A 15,911-nucleotide genomic window follows, 5' to 3' on the forward strand; every position below is an offset into this window, starting at 1 on the left:
TATATTAATGCAAGGAGTATAACAGGTAAGGCAAATGAGTTTAAAGCCTGGATTAGAACATGGGACTATGATGTGGTAGCCATTACAGAAACTTGGTTGAGAGAAGGGCATGACCGCCAGCTCCATGTTCCAGTGTTTAGATATTTCAGGTGAGAATAAAGAGGAATGTGAAAGGTATCGGGGGAGTTCTGTCACTGATTATGGAGAATGTCAGCTGGACTAAGACAGGATGTCTTGGAGGGCTCATCGGGCAAGGCCATTTGGGTAGAACTCAGGAATAAGAAAAGTGCAGTCACTATGATGGAGTTATGCCATCAATTTCCAAATAGCCAGTGGAAGGTCGTGGAACAGATATGTAAGCAGATCATTGAATGATGTAAGAGCAACAAAGGGTTGTAGTGGATGATTTTAACGTCCCCAATATTGACTGGCAATCTCTTAGTGCCAGAGGTTTAGATGGGACAGGAATTTGTTCGGTGCATCCATGTGGATTTCTTGAAACAATATATAGATAATCCAACTAGGGAAGGGACTGTACTAGACCTTGTATTGGGGAATGAGACTGGCCAGACAATCAGAGTTTAAATGAGGAGCATTTTGGGAATGACAATCATAATTCTATAAGTTTTAAAGATAATTATGGATAAGGATAAGACTGGTCCTCAGGTGAAAGTGCTAATTTGGGATAAGGCTGATTATAACAATATTAGGCAGGCAGTAGAGAAATTAGATTGGGGGGTGGCTGTTTGAAGGTAAATCCACATTTGATGTTTAGGATAAAGGCCAGTTGATTAGAGTTCAATTCACCGCCGCTCCCTCACCACCAGACGCCTGGAGGAAGAACGCCTCATCTTCTGCCTCAGAATACTTCAACCCCAGGGCATCAATGTGGATTTCAACAGTTTCCCCATTTCCCCTTCCCCCATCTCACCCTAGTTCCAAACTTCTAGCTCAACGCTGTCCCCATGACTTGTCCGGATTTGTCCTACCTGCCTATCTCCTTTTCCACCTATCCACTCCACCCTCTCCTCCCTGACCTATCACCTTCATCCCCTCCCCCACTCACCCATTGTACTCTATGCTACTTTCTCCCCACCCTCACCCTCCCCTAGCTTATCTCTCCACGCTTCAGGCTCACTCCCTTTATTCATGATGAAGGGCTTTTGCCCGAAACATCGATTTTGCTGCACTTTGGATGCTGCCTGAACTGCTGTGCTCTTCCAGCACCACTATTCCAGAATTCAGGACGGATATGTTCTTGTGAGGTTGAAAAATAAGGATGACTAGCTTCAGAAACATTAGATGACAACAGATATTGAAAGGTTCATCAAAAAAATGAGGCATAGGAAGGTTTAGGAAGCTGAAATCAAACATAGCTCTTGAGGAATAGAAAGGAAACAGGAAAAAACATAAAAAAGAAATGAGGAGGGTTAGAGGTGCCATGAAGTGTCTTTGGCAAGTTAGTTTAAGGAGAATCCCTAGGCATTTTATATGTATATTAGGAGCAAGCGGGTAATGAGGGAAAGGGGTGATCTGCTCTCGGACAAAGGAAGAAAATTATGTGTAGAGACAGAGGCAGTAGTTGAGTATATTGCATTGTTATTCACCAAGAAGATGAACATGGATAATGGTGAGATTGGAGACGGGGTTTGGTGATACTCTGGGCATGTTGATATTAAGGACGAGGCAATGTTGGAAAAACATGAAAGTAGGTAAGTTCTCAGGGCCTGATGGGAGCTATCCCAGAACACTGAAGGAGGCAAGGAAGGAAATTGCTGGAGTCTTGACAAGGATATTTGTGTCCTCTTTAGCCACAGGTGAGGTCCCAGATCACAGAACAAAAGCCAGTGTTGTTCCTTTCTTGAAGAATGCCAACAGGGATAATCCAGGAAATTATAGGCCAGTAAACTTTACATTAGGGATTGGAAAATTATTGGAAAAAAATCTTAGGAGCAGGATTTACTTGCATTTGGAGAAGAATGAACTTTCTAGGGATAGCCAGCATGTTTTAATGCAGGGAGATTTTGTCTCATAAATTTTAGAGATTTTTGAGGAAGTAACAAAAATTGTTGATGAGGGAAGTGCAGAGAATGTTATCTACATGCATTTTACCAAAACATTTGACAATGTTCCTCATGGTAGGTTGATCCAGAAGGTTAGTTGTATGACATCCATGGCGAGTTTATAATTTGGATACAAAATTGTATAGCTATGGCAAGGTAATTTTCTCTTGGAGGTCTGTGATCAGTGGTGTTCTGTAAATATCAGTACATGGACCTCTATTGTTTGTAATATATCTAAACTATTTGGATGAAAATGTAAGTGATAGGTGTGCAGACGACAGTTGTGAATAGTAAGGAAAATTGTCAAAGGATACAGAAAGATATAGATCATAGAGTCATAGAGACATACATCAGAGAAACAGACCTTTCAGTCCATCTTGTCCATGCCGACCAGATATCCGAAATAGATCTGGTCCCATTTGTCAGTAAACTAAGAGGGTAAATGTTTAAAGGACAGTTGGGTAAGTGGGCATATCAATGGCAAATGCTGTATAATGTGAGGTTATTCACTTTGGAAGCAATATCAAGAAGGCAGAGTTGGGAAAGGGGAGTGTGCAGCGGGACCTGGGTGTCCTTGTGCACCAGTTGCTAAAGATGAGAATGCAGATCGTAGAGAAGGCAAATGGTATGTTGGCCTTCTTTGCGAGAGGTTTCGAGTAGAGGAATGGGGATGTGTTATTGCTGTTATTACAGGGCCTTGATGAGACCACACCTAGAATATTGTATGCAGTTTTGGTATCCTTTGCTGAGGGAGGATGCTGTTGCTCTGAAGGGATTACAGCAAAGGTTTACCAGGCTGATTCTGGGGATTGCAGGACTGACGTATGAGAATAGAATGACCAGGTTAGGATTGTTTTCGCTGGAGTGATGAGCCTGTGGAATTCATTACCACAGGAAGTAGTTGATGCCAAAACATTGAATGTATTCAGTAGCCAACTAGATATAATACTTGGAGTGAATGGGATCAAAGGTTAAGGGAAGAAAGCAGGATTAGGCTATTAAGTTGGATGATCAGCCATGACCATGATGAATGGTGAATCATGAAAAGTTGTGGTCCCAACACTAACCCCTGAGGAACTCCACTTGTCACTGGCTTCTATCCTAAAAAAGACCTCTTTATCCCAACTCTCTGTCTCCTACCAGTCAACCAATCCTCTATTTATGCCAGTAACCCTAGCCCCTAGCCCTGTAGGCTCTTATTTTATTTAGCAGCCTCCTGTGCTGCACCTTGTCAAAGGCCTTAAAGAAATCTAAATGGATCACATCCACTGGCTCTCCTTTGCCTAACTTACTCATTACCTCCTCAAAGAATTCTAACATCTTTGTCAGGCATGACCTCCCTTTGACGAAGCATGTGCTGACTAAGCCATATTATTACTGTGCACTTCTATGTACTCCGCAATGTCATCCTTATTAATGGACTCGCAAATCTTATCAATGACAGAGGTCAGGCTGACCAGTCTATAATCTCCTGCCTTCTGCCTCCCTACTCTTTAACAGGGGTGTTATATTAGTCATTTTCCAGTCCTCTAGGGCCTCCTCTGACTGCAGTGATTCCTGAAAGATCACCAGCGATGCCTCTACAATCGTCTCAACTATCTCCTTCAGAACTCTAGGGTGTATTGCTTCATTTCGCTTTTAGCTTCTGGTTATTTGCCATTCTCTTTTGGCATCCTTTTTATTCCCTAAAACTAATACCTTATCAATTTCCTAATTTTTTACTCCTCCAGTTTCTTTGTTGAATACAAGACAACCATTTCCCCAATTTTAATTGTCTGTGAGAGTTACCATAGACAAGAACTCCCTTCTTGTATTCCTGATACTGTTCAGTGATCTAAATAAATCTTGAGAGTTACTGGATTGCTATTTTGGAATTCTCTCATGAATTTCATCAGGTTCTCAAAGTCTTTCTCTAACTTCAGTGATTAAAATCACTGATCTTGCAACATTTCATTTTTGAATTCAGTTTCTTCCTTAAATTCTTAAATTTTAATGGATAGACTTCAGGCACAAGCCAGTAAACATTGACAGTTCCACCTTTAACACCTTCATAACCTGTCGACTGCTGTGTTTATTCATAGCTGTATTCTCAGGAAACCCTGTAACATTAAGGTCCAATTAGCTTTTGGCCACTTCATCTTCACAGCTACCCTTTCATACAGGATGATGTCTCTTTCAAGACCAAAGTTAGAAATCACACAACACCAGCTTATAGTCCAACAGGTTTAATTGGAAGTACTAGCTTTCGGAGCGCTGCTCTGTCATCAGATGGTTGATAAAGGAGCAGCGCTCCAAAAGTTAGTGCTTCCAATTAAACCTGTTGGACTATAACCTGGTGTTGTGTGATTTTTTAACTTTGTCCACTCAGTCCAACATCGGCATCTCCAAATGTTTCAAGACCATTCTCTGTAAATTCAGGCACTAATTGAGTCAAATGACTCATTGAAATCAAAATAATCCTCTGAGTGACAACCAAATCTTTCTTCCTTTATCTTCAACATTTCTTTGGCCAAGTCATGTCAGTTGGTTTCTTTTTCACTTTGGAGTTCAAGCTGTTGTAATTCAAATTCCATTTCTCTTTGTTTTTTGGCAGTACTTGCTGTCATTGGCAACTGCACCTAACTATGCGTGTGTGCTCATTCAGGAACGCATCGTTCCAACTTCTTACATCATCATGTAGACTTTAGGTATGATATGAACAATAAATGCAGTTCCATGTGTGCACAAGGATGCATGCAAAATTTTGAACAGGGGCTCTTTAGTGCTAGAGGGGCCTCCAAAGTGAGAAGGGAATTAGCATAGAATCAGCTTGAGGGCAGTGGACAACAAGGAGAGCCCAGGATCTGGGAGAGAGTAGTACAAGAGTGGCCCAAGTGCTGGGAGGCCATATCCTTCACTGTTTCCCTTCAGTGCACTCTCTGAATTTGCGTACGTACGATTTAAAGTGTGTATGCATCAGTGTCAGCAAATGTGGCTTTGTTTTTTACTTCTCTCCATTTCAAGATTTTCAACTTCCATTTCTCTTTCAATGCTCATTTCCTCTGTATTTCTTCCATTGTAAATTTTTATTTCGCTTTTCTGTCTCTCTTCCTCTCTCTCAAAGCTTCTCATTTCTCCACATCTCTCCAAATCAAGCTTTTTTCCATTTCTATCTGAATTATAGTTGATTCTGGTGGTGAAATCTCAGTTGGAATTGGTGGATAATCCCTCTAAGCATCTCATTATTTGAATTTCCTCTTTTAATTTCAAACCTCAAATTATGTTCTAACTCTTTCAGTGCAGTCTTAGTTAACAATCCAAGAATCCACTGTGATACTTTCTACTTCCAGAAAAAAAATCATAGCAGCAGCCAAAGCCATTTTCAAATTACAATCTGTGTAATAAATTTCACAGCAACTTCGATTTTATGACCAGTATCTCCATTTACTTGTCTCTTTAAAAATTCACAAATCCCTGTTAAGTTTCACAGATTTCTATCCTGCTAAGACTTCCCACTTCGTTATGATCCCAGCTGTTGTTAATACTGGACAACTCAGGTTCCAGAGTGAAACCTAACTTGGTAGACCATAAGGTTTATTTTTCCATTTTGGGTTCTGCGTTGGCCAGGCACTGAACATACTCACTTGAGACTGCTAATGTGCTTTCAACAAAAGAATGGAAGTTAAGTTTAGCGAAAGGAAAATAAAACCAGGCTTTTAACTTTTTTTAAGAACCTCAAAAATAGCTAAAAGAAATATGCAACCCTTCTCTGAGCAATATCCTTAACAGATATTGAACTCCAGGGAAGTATCACTTCTGCATTCCCTTTAAAACTTCAAGCTGAACTGACAAAGTTGCCAATGAAGGCTTTTGGTGACTTTGTGCTTATTTACTGAATGTCATTCACTCCATCCTTCTCCAAGACACAGGGACAGGCTAACTGACTGACTACTCTGACTTCACAACTTGTGGCTATGAAAATAGCTTAAGATTTCTTTCCAGTTCTGATAGCCTGAATGTATTCATGGGCAAAAAAAACTGTTCTGCTGGAATGGATCTATTCTCAGACTCAAACTGCTTGTGTCTTCTAGTCATCTGTCTCGCTATGGTACATAAAAACTCTAGATAACAATAAGAAGAACATATCTCACGGCTAATTAGGAGAAAGAGAGGACTGCAGATGCTGGAGGGCAGATTCGAGAGTGTGGTGCTGGAAAAGCACAGCAGATACAGTGACTTCATGGAAAGGCTATCATTTCTTTCAAATGGAAAGCTGATCATTATTTTGAAAAGCAGGTCAGGTCTCTTCACAACACTGAGAACTCAAATCCAGTTTACATTCATGATTTATGCTTTTCACTTTCAAACACTACATTGAACTTGATTATATTATGATCATTATTTGAGAAATGTTCATGCACAATTATGTTACTAATTAAATCTAGCTCATTACTCATCACTAAATCCAGAATTGCATCCAGTACATATCACTGTAGAAAATTATCTCAGTCAGTTTCCAAACATTCACTATTTTTCTGACAATCCAAGTTAAAGTTAAAATCCCCATTAATTATGCTCTGGCTTTGCTAATGTCAACACTTTGGAGCTGCTACCAGGGGGTCTGGACACAGCATTTATTTTAAATTATTTACTGTAAATAGTTCCTTGTATGTCCTTAATGTATTTTCATGTTTGTAATTACCTGACAATAGTCAAGTAAAGAACCCTGCTTCATCATTCCAACCACTGTCTCTACTGAATGCTTTCCCTCACTATATCTTCCCTTCCCATTTGAAGGAATTTTGCCTCTAATCAGTAAGGCTCCTCCACAGCCTCTGTCATTTTTCTGTCTGTTCTGTAACCTTATAACCCAGAATATTTAGTTCCCAGTCCTGACCATCACACAGCCATGTCTCAGTCATGACCATTATATCATATCTACAGTTTGTATCTGTGCCTGCAGCTTGTTTAATTCATTCCTTATTCTCAGTGTATTCATGTAATGAACTCTGATTTGGACCAAACACTATAACCTGTCCCTCAGCACTGATGCATAAGTCACCTATTTATTATTTCAGTCTGATGAAGTTTAATGAAGAAACACCTTAAAATTTTGCCATTTGCTCTCATGCCTGAATTAGGATTCCTGACAGTTTCTTGGCAATCTGTCATGTTCCTTGAATTATAAACTGTAATGACATCCTCCAAGCAATGTTACCCACTCCCCAACTCCACCACCACCACATTGACTATTTTAAAGTACCCGTGACTACCCTATTTAGCCTTTCAGATAAGACATTGGACCCAGGTCAGTTCAGGTGCAGCTTATCCCAGTATTACAGGTCCTTCCTGTCCCAATACTGAGGCCAGTGCCTCACATAATGAAATCCTTTTTTCCTGTATCACTCCTTTAACCATGTGTTTACTTCCATAATTTTCTTATGTCTATGTCAATTCGGATATGGCTCAATTAATAATTCAGAAATGGTAATGGTTGAGATCTAGTTCTTTAATTTACTCCAAATTCCTAATATTCCCCAAACAGGACCTGGTGCCTATGTTGGTCTCAACATGGACTACGACAACTGGATCCTCCTTGTCTCGTTCCAATATCCTTTCAAGCTGCTTGAAGATGTCTCTTACCTTGGCACCAGGCAGGCAACACACCAAGCACAACTTTGCATCTTGCTGACAATGGATGCTATGTGTGTCCCTTATTATACAATACACTACTATTATCACTTCTTCTTGATCCCCCTACTTGAATAGCCTCTTGTACCATGGTGCAGTGGTCAGTTTGCCCATCAATTGGACCCTCTAGCAGCAGGTGATGGAGAGCACTGACCAACGGAACTGAGCAGTTTGTTGAGACATGTTCCACCAGCAGGTCATGACAGTGAGGGATGTGAGGTGGAGCAGTTAAATGGAGTCTCACTGGGGAAAAAAAGACAAGATGTCTGGTAAAAGGAGGAGAAGAGAGGCAAAAGCACTCAGCTCAAAATTATCCCACAGACATCCTTTAATGTACATGATGTAAATAGTTTCTTGTATATCCTTAATTTATTTTCATGTTTGTAATGACCTGGCACCAGTTGAATAAAGAACTCTACTTCACCATCTTTCAGTCATCAGTATATTCAAATTTCATATTACTTATGGTCATCTGCCTTACTAATGTTATGCACTACTTGGTGTCAAATGATGATTACCATTTCCCCTTGTAAAGTACCTTGGCTCACTTTACTGCTTTAAAGTGGTGTATTAATGGAAGTTGTTGCATTTGCTTCACAAGTGGTATTTCATTAGCTAACAGCACGATTACTGGTCCTCCTTCTCCAGTCTGAGGTTTACACTGTTGACCCTGTTATTTACTTTGCATGAATATAGAAACAGAGGAAATCCGCACAGACAAAGACAGCCATGAGGACAGGACAATGCAGGTCCCTGATCGCAGAACCCAAGATCAGTTGCAAGATGAACATAACCAGGAAGCTGAAGGTGGAAATAATCAAGAAGGTAATAACCTCAGGACAATTTTAAAATATGGTACTGTATAATTTGGAGACAGAGGAAAGGAGTACAGTAACATGACTCTATTTAAAACTTAAAAGGAAAGATATTCTGGGGAAGATGCTTCAGTTTCAAATTATTTAAATTTATATGGAAAAATTATCTCAAATTTACTTATGCATGGTATTTAAGGTCTTCAAGATTTTCATCATTCCAAGAATGTCTGTGACGAATGCAAGTTGAAATTCAATGGCATTTTCCCGTTTGCATTTCCAATAGCTCATTCCAAGTCTCTCCCAAATGTCTTGCCCAGCACACCGAGACTCATAGACTCACAGCATGGAAACAGACTCTTTGATCCAACTCGTCCTTGCTGACGAGATATCCTAAAGTATTCTGGTCCCATTTGCTATCATTTGGCTCATGTCCCTCTCAATCCTTTCTAATCATATACCCATCCAGATGTCTTTAAAATATTGTAATTGTACCAGCCTCCACCATCTCCTCTGGCAGCAAATTTTATACACTCATTCTCTGTGTGAAAAAGTTGCATCGTACCTCCCTTTTAAATCTTTTCCCTCTCAACTTAAACCTATACCCTCTAGTTCTGGACTCGCCCAGTCCAGGAAAAAGACTTTGGCTATTCACTTTATCCATGGCTGTCATGATTTTATATCTCATCTCATCTGCCAATAATCTCAGGAAAATAGCCCCAGCCCATTCAGCCTATTCCAGTAGCTCAAACCCTCCAAACCTGGCAACATTCTTGTAAATATTTTCTGAACCCTTTCAAGTTTCACAACATCCTTCCTATAGCAGGTAGATCAGAACTGAATACAGTATTCCAAAAGTGACCTAACCACAACATGACCTCCCAACTCTTATACTCAATGTACTGACCAAGGTTCTTCTTCACTATCCTATCTACTGAGATTCCACTTTCAAGGAACTATAAACCTGTGACTCCACGGTCCGTGTGTTCAGCACCTTCCCATTAAGTGTGAACGTCATGCCCTGGTTTGCCTTTCCAAAATGTAGCTCCTCACATTTATCTAAATTGAACTCCATCTGCCACTCCTCAGCCCATCGGCCCATTTGATTAATGTCCTGTTGTACTATGAGGTAACGTTCTTCGCTGTCCACTACACCTCCAATTTTGGTGTCATCTGTAAACTTACTACTCATACCTTCTATGTTCACATCCAAATCATGTATATAAGTGATGGAAAGCAGTGGACCCAGCACCAACCTTTTTGGCACATCGCTGGTCACAGGCCTCCAGTCTGACAAGCACCCTTCCACCAATACCCTCTGTCTTCAATCTTCAAGCCAATTCTGTATCCAAATGGCTAGTTCTCCCTATATTCCATGTCATCTAATCTGGCTAACCAGTCTCCCATGGGGAACCTTGTCGAACACCTGATTGAAGTTCATATAGATTATGTTCACCACTGTCATCAATCATCTTTGTTACTTCTTCAAAAAAACCATCTCAAGTTAGGGAGACACCATTTCCCATGCACAAAGCCATGGTGACTATCCCTGATCAGTCCTTGCAGTTCCAAATGCATGTACATCCTATCCCTCAGGATTCCGTCCAACAATTTGCCCACCACTAATGTCAGGCACACCTGCCTTTTCCTTACCGCATTTCTTAAACAGTGGCACCACATTAGCCAACCTTCAGTCATATGGCACCTCACCTGTGACTATCGATTGTATAAATATCTCAGCAAGGAGCCCAGCAATCACTTCCCCACAGAGTTCTATGGTACGCCAGATCAGCCTTTGGGAATTTATCCACCTTGGTGCGCTTTAAGATGTCCAGCACCACCTCCTGTGTAATATGGACATTTTTCAAGATTTTTCAATATTTAATACACCTCGTGCTCCACCTTCCATATCCTTCTCCTCAGTGAAATATTCATTTCACATCTCCCCCAACTCCTGTGCTTCCACACACTGGTGGCCTTGCGGATTTTTACAAGGCCCTATTCTCTCCCTAGTTACTCTTTTATCCTTCATGTTTTGCAGAAATCATTTGTATTCTCCTTAACCCTATTTGCCAAAGCTATATGGTGTCCCCTCTTTGCCCTCTGGATTTCTCTCTAAAGTATACTTCACTGTCTTTATACTTTTCTAGGGATTCACTAGGTCTCTGCTGTCTATGGATGACACATGCTTCCTTCTTACTCTTGATGAAAACCTCAATTTCTCGAGCCATCCAGCATTCCGTACACCTACCAGCCTTGTCTTTCACCCCAAATAAGAAGTAGATGCTCCTGCACTACCTGTCTTCCTCTCCTACCTTTCCCGGGGGCAACCCATCTATTTGACTGTATCTTCGGTTTTTCTCCTTTCCTGCAATGGCCATCCATTCATCCTCAGCTGCTACAAATTCCTCACTGCCTCTAACAGCCTTTCTAACCTATCCATGCAATCCGATAGGACTTGCAACCAAACACACTTCCTGCAGCCATAGTCATCAGTAACATGGAAACTCTGCCTAATCTCCCACATCGGACAGGAAGAGCACATCACTCCACTGAAATGCCATCTTTGCAGACCCAAAAAAATAGCTAAATCATACTGCTCTAAAACTTGCAGCGCAAGGCTAACTTACTATGTATATTCTTTATTTTTATAGTTTAATCAAGAGGCAGATCTCAATAAAAACATGAGATCAAAACAGAACTACTCACTCATGTAGATTTACAAAAACAAGACATTTATCTCTCAGTCCTCTCGGATGCCCTCTTACATTCCTGATGAAGAGGTTATACTCAAAATGTTGCCTCGCCTGCTCCTCGGAAGCTGCCTGACCGGCTGTGCTTTTCCAAAGCCACATACATTGATTCTGAAATAATGTCCACTTAAACCAAATTAACCGTAATTGAACAGTGGCAAACAAATTAGCAATAACAATTGGATAAGATGTTTCACTTTAATATTTACAATACTTCAATGTTTGGTTCTGCTATATTATACATCTTCAGTGAAAGAGTTGAGATAAATGTTTTGTTGGTAAGTTATCAAAACTTCATTGTAGAAGGAACTTCAACAATAATGTAGAACGGTTTGCTTCTCAAAATATCACATTCAGAATCCAAATCTTTGTCAGCTCACTAATATCAATATTCTCCATTGTTATTAAAGGACCACCTGAAGAAAGTGAAAATTGTCCTCTAATACCAGTACAGCAGAGGGTTGCTGCCATTGAACAAAGTAAGTATTAATGCCAAAAACACAACTTCCATTCTTACTCAAGTATTCAGTCATACATTCTCCTACAATTAGATTCCAAGTAATTTCATGTTCAATTGTAAAGGAACTTGCAAACTTTTCCCAGCCTCAAGTGCAGTATCACAGAATAGTATATAGGACTATGTCAGAATTGCAAATGCACTTAGGAAGTATTTGTGTTATTGTCAATAATGAAGAAAATTATTTCAAATACAAAAAAAAAGCTATAAACGTAAAATAAAAACAAGACAGTCCAGAAACACTCACCAGGTAAGGTTAAATCTGTAGTGAGGAACTAAATTAATTTTAACAGATTAATTCATTAACAAATTAAACATAATTGAACAGTGGCAATCTAATTAGTAATAACAATTATATTAAAGGTTTCACGTTAATATTTACGACACTTCAATGTTTGGTTCCGCAACATTATAATGAGCAGTGAAAGACTTGAGATAAATGTTTTGTTGAAATGTTATCAGAACTTCATCATAGAAGGAACTTCAACAATAGTTTCGAATGGTTTGCTTGTAATAACATCACATTCAGAAAAATCCTAATCTTCGTCAGCTCGCAAATGTACATTTTTTGCAGTGAGTAAAGGACAACCAATACCGAAGAAAAATGAAAACAATATCGGTCAAGCAGTTACTTCCCCCAGAAGAAGTAAGTACTCATGTCAAAAACATAACTTACATTCAGACTTGTGTACTCAGTCATATATTCTATTACAATAAGCTTCCAAATAATCTGAGGGTGCACTTCAATTGGAAAGGAACTTGCAAACTATTCCTAGTCACAAGGCTTTGTGCAGTATCACAGAATAGAATCCATGACCATGTACTTGAGGAAGTATTTGTGTGATGGAAAGCATTGACAATAATGGATAAAATTATTACAAACACAAAAGAAAATGATTACAGATGCTGGAAAAACCTAAAAGAACCACAGGACAATCCAGAAACATTCAGCAGGTAAGGTTAAATCTGTGGTGAGGAACAAAGTTAATTTTTAACGTTAGGACATTTCACCTCTTTTAATGAAGGATCATTGGACCAAAGCACTTGTTCTGTTTGTCTCCATAGAGACTGCTCAGTATTTCAAGCTGCTTTCATTATAAAAGTGTTTTGTGGTGGCTTTGTTTGAGGAGAATAATTTTCACTGTAGGCAGAGACCATTCTCCTCATCCTCATGATAATTTCAGGGAACTATTACATGCACCTCAGCAGTTGGATGGGTCGCTTGTTCAGTGCAGTTTTAGAAATCAGCGCCTTCAACTCTGTAAGATATGTAAGAGTAACTTGTATTGCAGCGAGCTCACAAAGAGTCACCATGTGAGTTATTGCAGTGTGTCTTGTACAGGGTGCACACTGCTGCCACTGTATATTTGTGATTGAGGGAGTTTAACTTTAAGCTGAGGGTTAAGCTGCCATTCAGGTGGGCTGCTTTGTGCTGGATATTGTCCTGGTGCTTGAGTGTAGTTAGAATCACACCATCCAGGAAATAGGAGAGTACTATATCATTCTCCTGGCTTTGGCCTTGTTAATGGTGAATCAAGTTAGGGTAATCAGGAGAGGATTTACTCGCCATAGAATTGAAAGCTGCTGACTAATTCGTGATTCTAATCAATTTCTGGACAAACGTTACTCCCAGAGTCTTGACAGTGATGGATTCAGCTAATGTTATTAGATGTCAAGGAGGAAGAAGGTTAGATCCTCTATGGCTGGAGATAGTAAATGTTTGACATTTGTGTAGTGCCAATGTTACATGCCTATAAAGCTGTTGGGCTGTAACCTGCTGTTGTGTGAGTTTTGATTTTGCCCACTCCAGTCCAACACTGGCATCTCCACATTTTGCCTATTATCAGTCTTGCTGCTTACAAACACAGTCTGTTTCAGTATCACAGAGTCTTGATTGGGACTGAACATTGTGCAATCATCGACAATCATTCTCACTTCTGACCTCATGATGGAGCCAGGTCATTAGTGAAGCAGCTGAAGGTGGTTGGGTGTGGGACACTGCCTTGACATCAGCCTGCAGTGAAGTCCTAAAGCTGAAACGATTAGCCTCCAAGAAGCAGCCATCCTCCTTTCAGACTCCAACCAGTGGAGATTTGTTCTCCATTTCACAATGTCTCCACATTTGGCAGGGCTGCTTGATACCATCCTTGGTGAAATGTTGCCATGTTGTCAAGGACAATCACTCTCACATTCTCTCTTGAGTTCAGTTCTTTTCTCCAGCAACTGAACATCAATGAATTGGTTGGTGTCTGAACAACTCAGATTACATTTTGGTTACTGTGTTGGCCAGGCACTAAACACATTCAGAGACTGCGAATGTGCTTCTAACAAAAGAATAGAAGTTAATTTTAACTGAAAGGAAAATAAAACCACGATTTTAATTTTTTTAAAGATTCTGTTAAAAATAGCTGAAATAAATATGCAAACCATTTCAAAACAATATCCTTTACAGACACTGAACTCCAGGGAAGTATCACTCCTACTATTCCTTTAAAACTTAAAACTAAACTGACAAGGTTACATATGAAGCCTTTAGTGTCTTTGTGCTTATTCACTGGATGTCATTTTCTCCATCCATCCCAAGACACAGGGACAGGTTAACTGACTGACTTTGCTCTGATTTCACTACTTGTTGCTGCAAAAATAGCTCAAGGTTTCATTCCGGCTCAGGTGGCCTGAATGTATTCATTGACAAAAAAAGACTGTTCTGTTGGAATGGATCTTTTCTTATGGACTCAGTCTGCTCAACCTTCAGTCCCCACTGAATGCTTTCCCTCACTATATCTTGCAGCTTGTTTAATTTATTCCTTACTCGCTGTGTGTTCATGTAATAAACTCTGATTTGGACCAAACATTATAACCTGTCCCTCAGCACTGATGCTTAAATCATCTGTTTATTATTTCAGTCTAATGAAGTTTAAAGAAGAAACATGTTATAATTTTGCCAGTAGGTCTAATGTTTGAATTAGGATTCCTGACAATTTCTTTGCTCGCTGTCATGTTCCTTGAATTAGAAACTGTAATAACCTCCTCCAAGCAACATCAGCCTCCCCTTCCCTGCCAACACCCCTCGAATCTGCCACTCCCTTGATGATTTTAAAGTACCTGTGACTGACTACGCTATTTAGCCTTTCAGATAAGACATTGGTTCCGGATTGGTTCAGGTGAAGGCCATCCCAGTATTACAGGTCTCTCCTGTCCCAATACTGAAGTCAGTGCCCACATAATGAAATCCCTCTTTCCTCTATCCCTCCTTTAACCATGTGTTTATCTCCATAATTTTCTTATGTCTATGTCAATTCGGACGTGGCTCAATTAATAATCCAGAAATTGTAACGCTTGAGGTCCAGTTCTTTAATTTGCTCCGAATTCCTGATATTCCCCAAACAGGGCCTGGTGCCAATGTTGGTCTCAACATGAACTACAATAACTGGATCCTCCTTGTCTCGTTCCAATATCCTTTCAAGCTGCTTGAAGATGTCTCTTAGCTTGGCACCAGGCAGGCAACACACCAAATGCAACTTTGCATCTTACTGACAATGGATGCTATGTGTATCCCTTATAATAGAATACACTACTATTATTACTTTTCTTCTTGATCCCCCTACTTGAATAGCCTCTTGTACCATGGAGCAGTGGTCAGTTTGCCCATCAGTCGGACCCTTTAGCAGCAGGTAATGGAGAGCACTGACCAATGGAACTGTGCAGTTTGTTGAGACATGTTCCACCAGCAGGTCATGACAGTGAGGGACGTGATGTGGAGCAGTTAAATGGAGTCTCACTGGGGAAAAAAAGACAAGATGTCTGGTAAAAGGAGGAGAAGAGAGGCAAAAGCACTCAGCTCAAAATTATCCCACAGACATCCTTCCATGTAAATGCTGTAAATAGTTTCTTGTATATCCTTAATTTATTTTCATATTTGTAATGACCTGGCACCAGTTGAATAAAGAACTCTGCTTCACCACCTTTTGGTCATCATAAATTCAAATTTCATCTTACTTATGGTCATCTGCCTTACTAATGTTATGCACTACTTGGTGTCAAATGATGATTACCATTTCCCCTTGTAAAATACCTTGGCTCATTTTACTGCTTT

At 40.0% G+C, this 15,911-nt stretch overlaps 1 protein-coding gene across 6 annotated transcripts in view; it reads left to right on the forward strand.

Moving 5' to 3' along the window:
• Positions 1-15,911, forward strand: part of LOC132824447 (midasin-like) — a 103,538-nt gene that overhangs the window by 20,031 nt on the left and 67,596 nt on the right. For all 6 annotated transcript variants that reach the window (XM_060838958.1, XM_060838963.1, XM_060838960.1 and 3 more), the window contains exons 5-7: positions 8,430-8,558; positions 11,709-11,777; positions 12,390-12,461. In XM_060838958.1, the coding sequence (XP_060694941.1) occupies positions 8,430-8,558; positions 11,709-11,777; positions 12,390-12,461 (270 nt within the window). The remainder of the gene's footprint in view (positions 1-8,429; positions 8,559-11,708; positions 11,778-12,389; positions 12,462-15,911) is intronic.

The sequence above is a fragment of the Hemiscyllium ocellatum genome, chromosome 18, assembly GCF_020745735.1.
Source record: "Hemiscyllium ocellatum isolate sHemOce1 chromosome 18, sHemOce1.pat.X.cur, whole genome shotgun sequence".
Taxonomy (NCBI): domain Eukaryota; kingdom Metazoa; phylum Chordata; class Chondrichthyes; order Orectolobiformes; family Hemiscylliidae; genus Hemiscyllium; species Hemiscyllium ocellatum.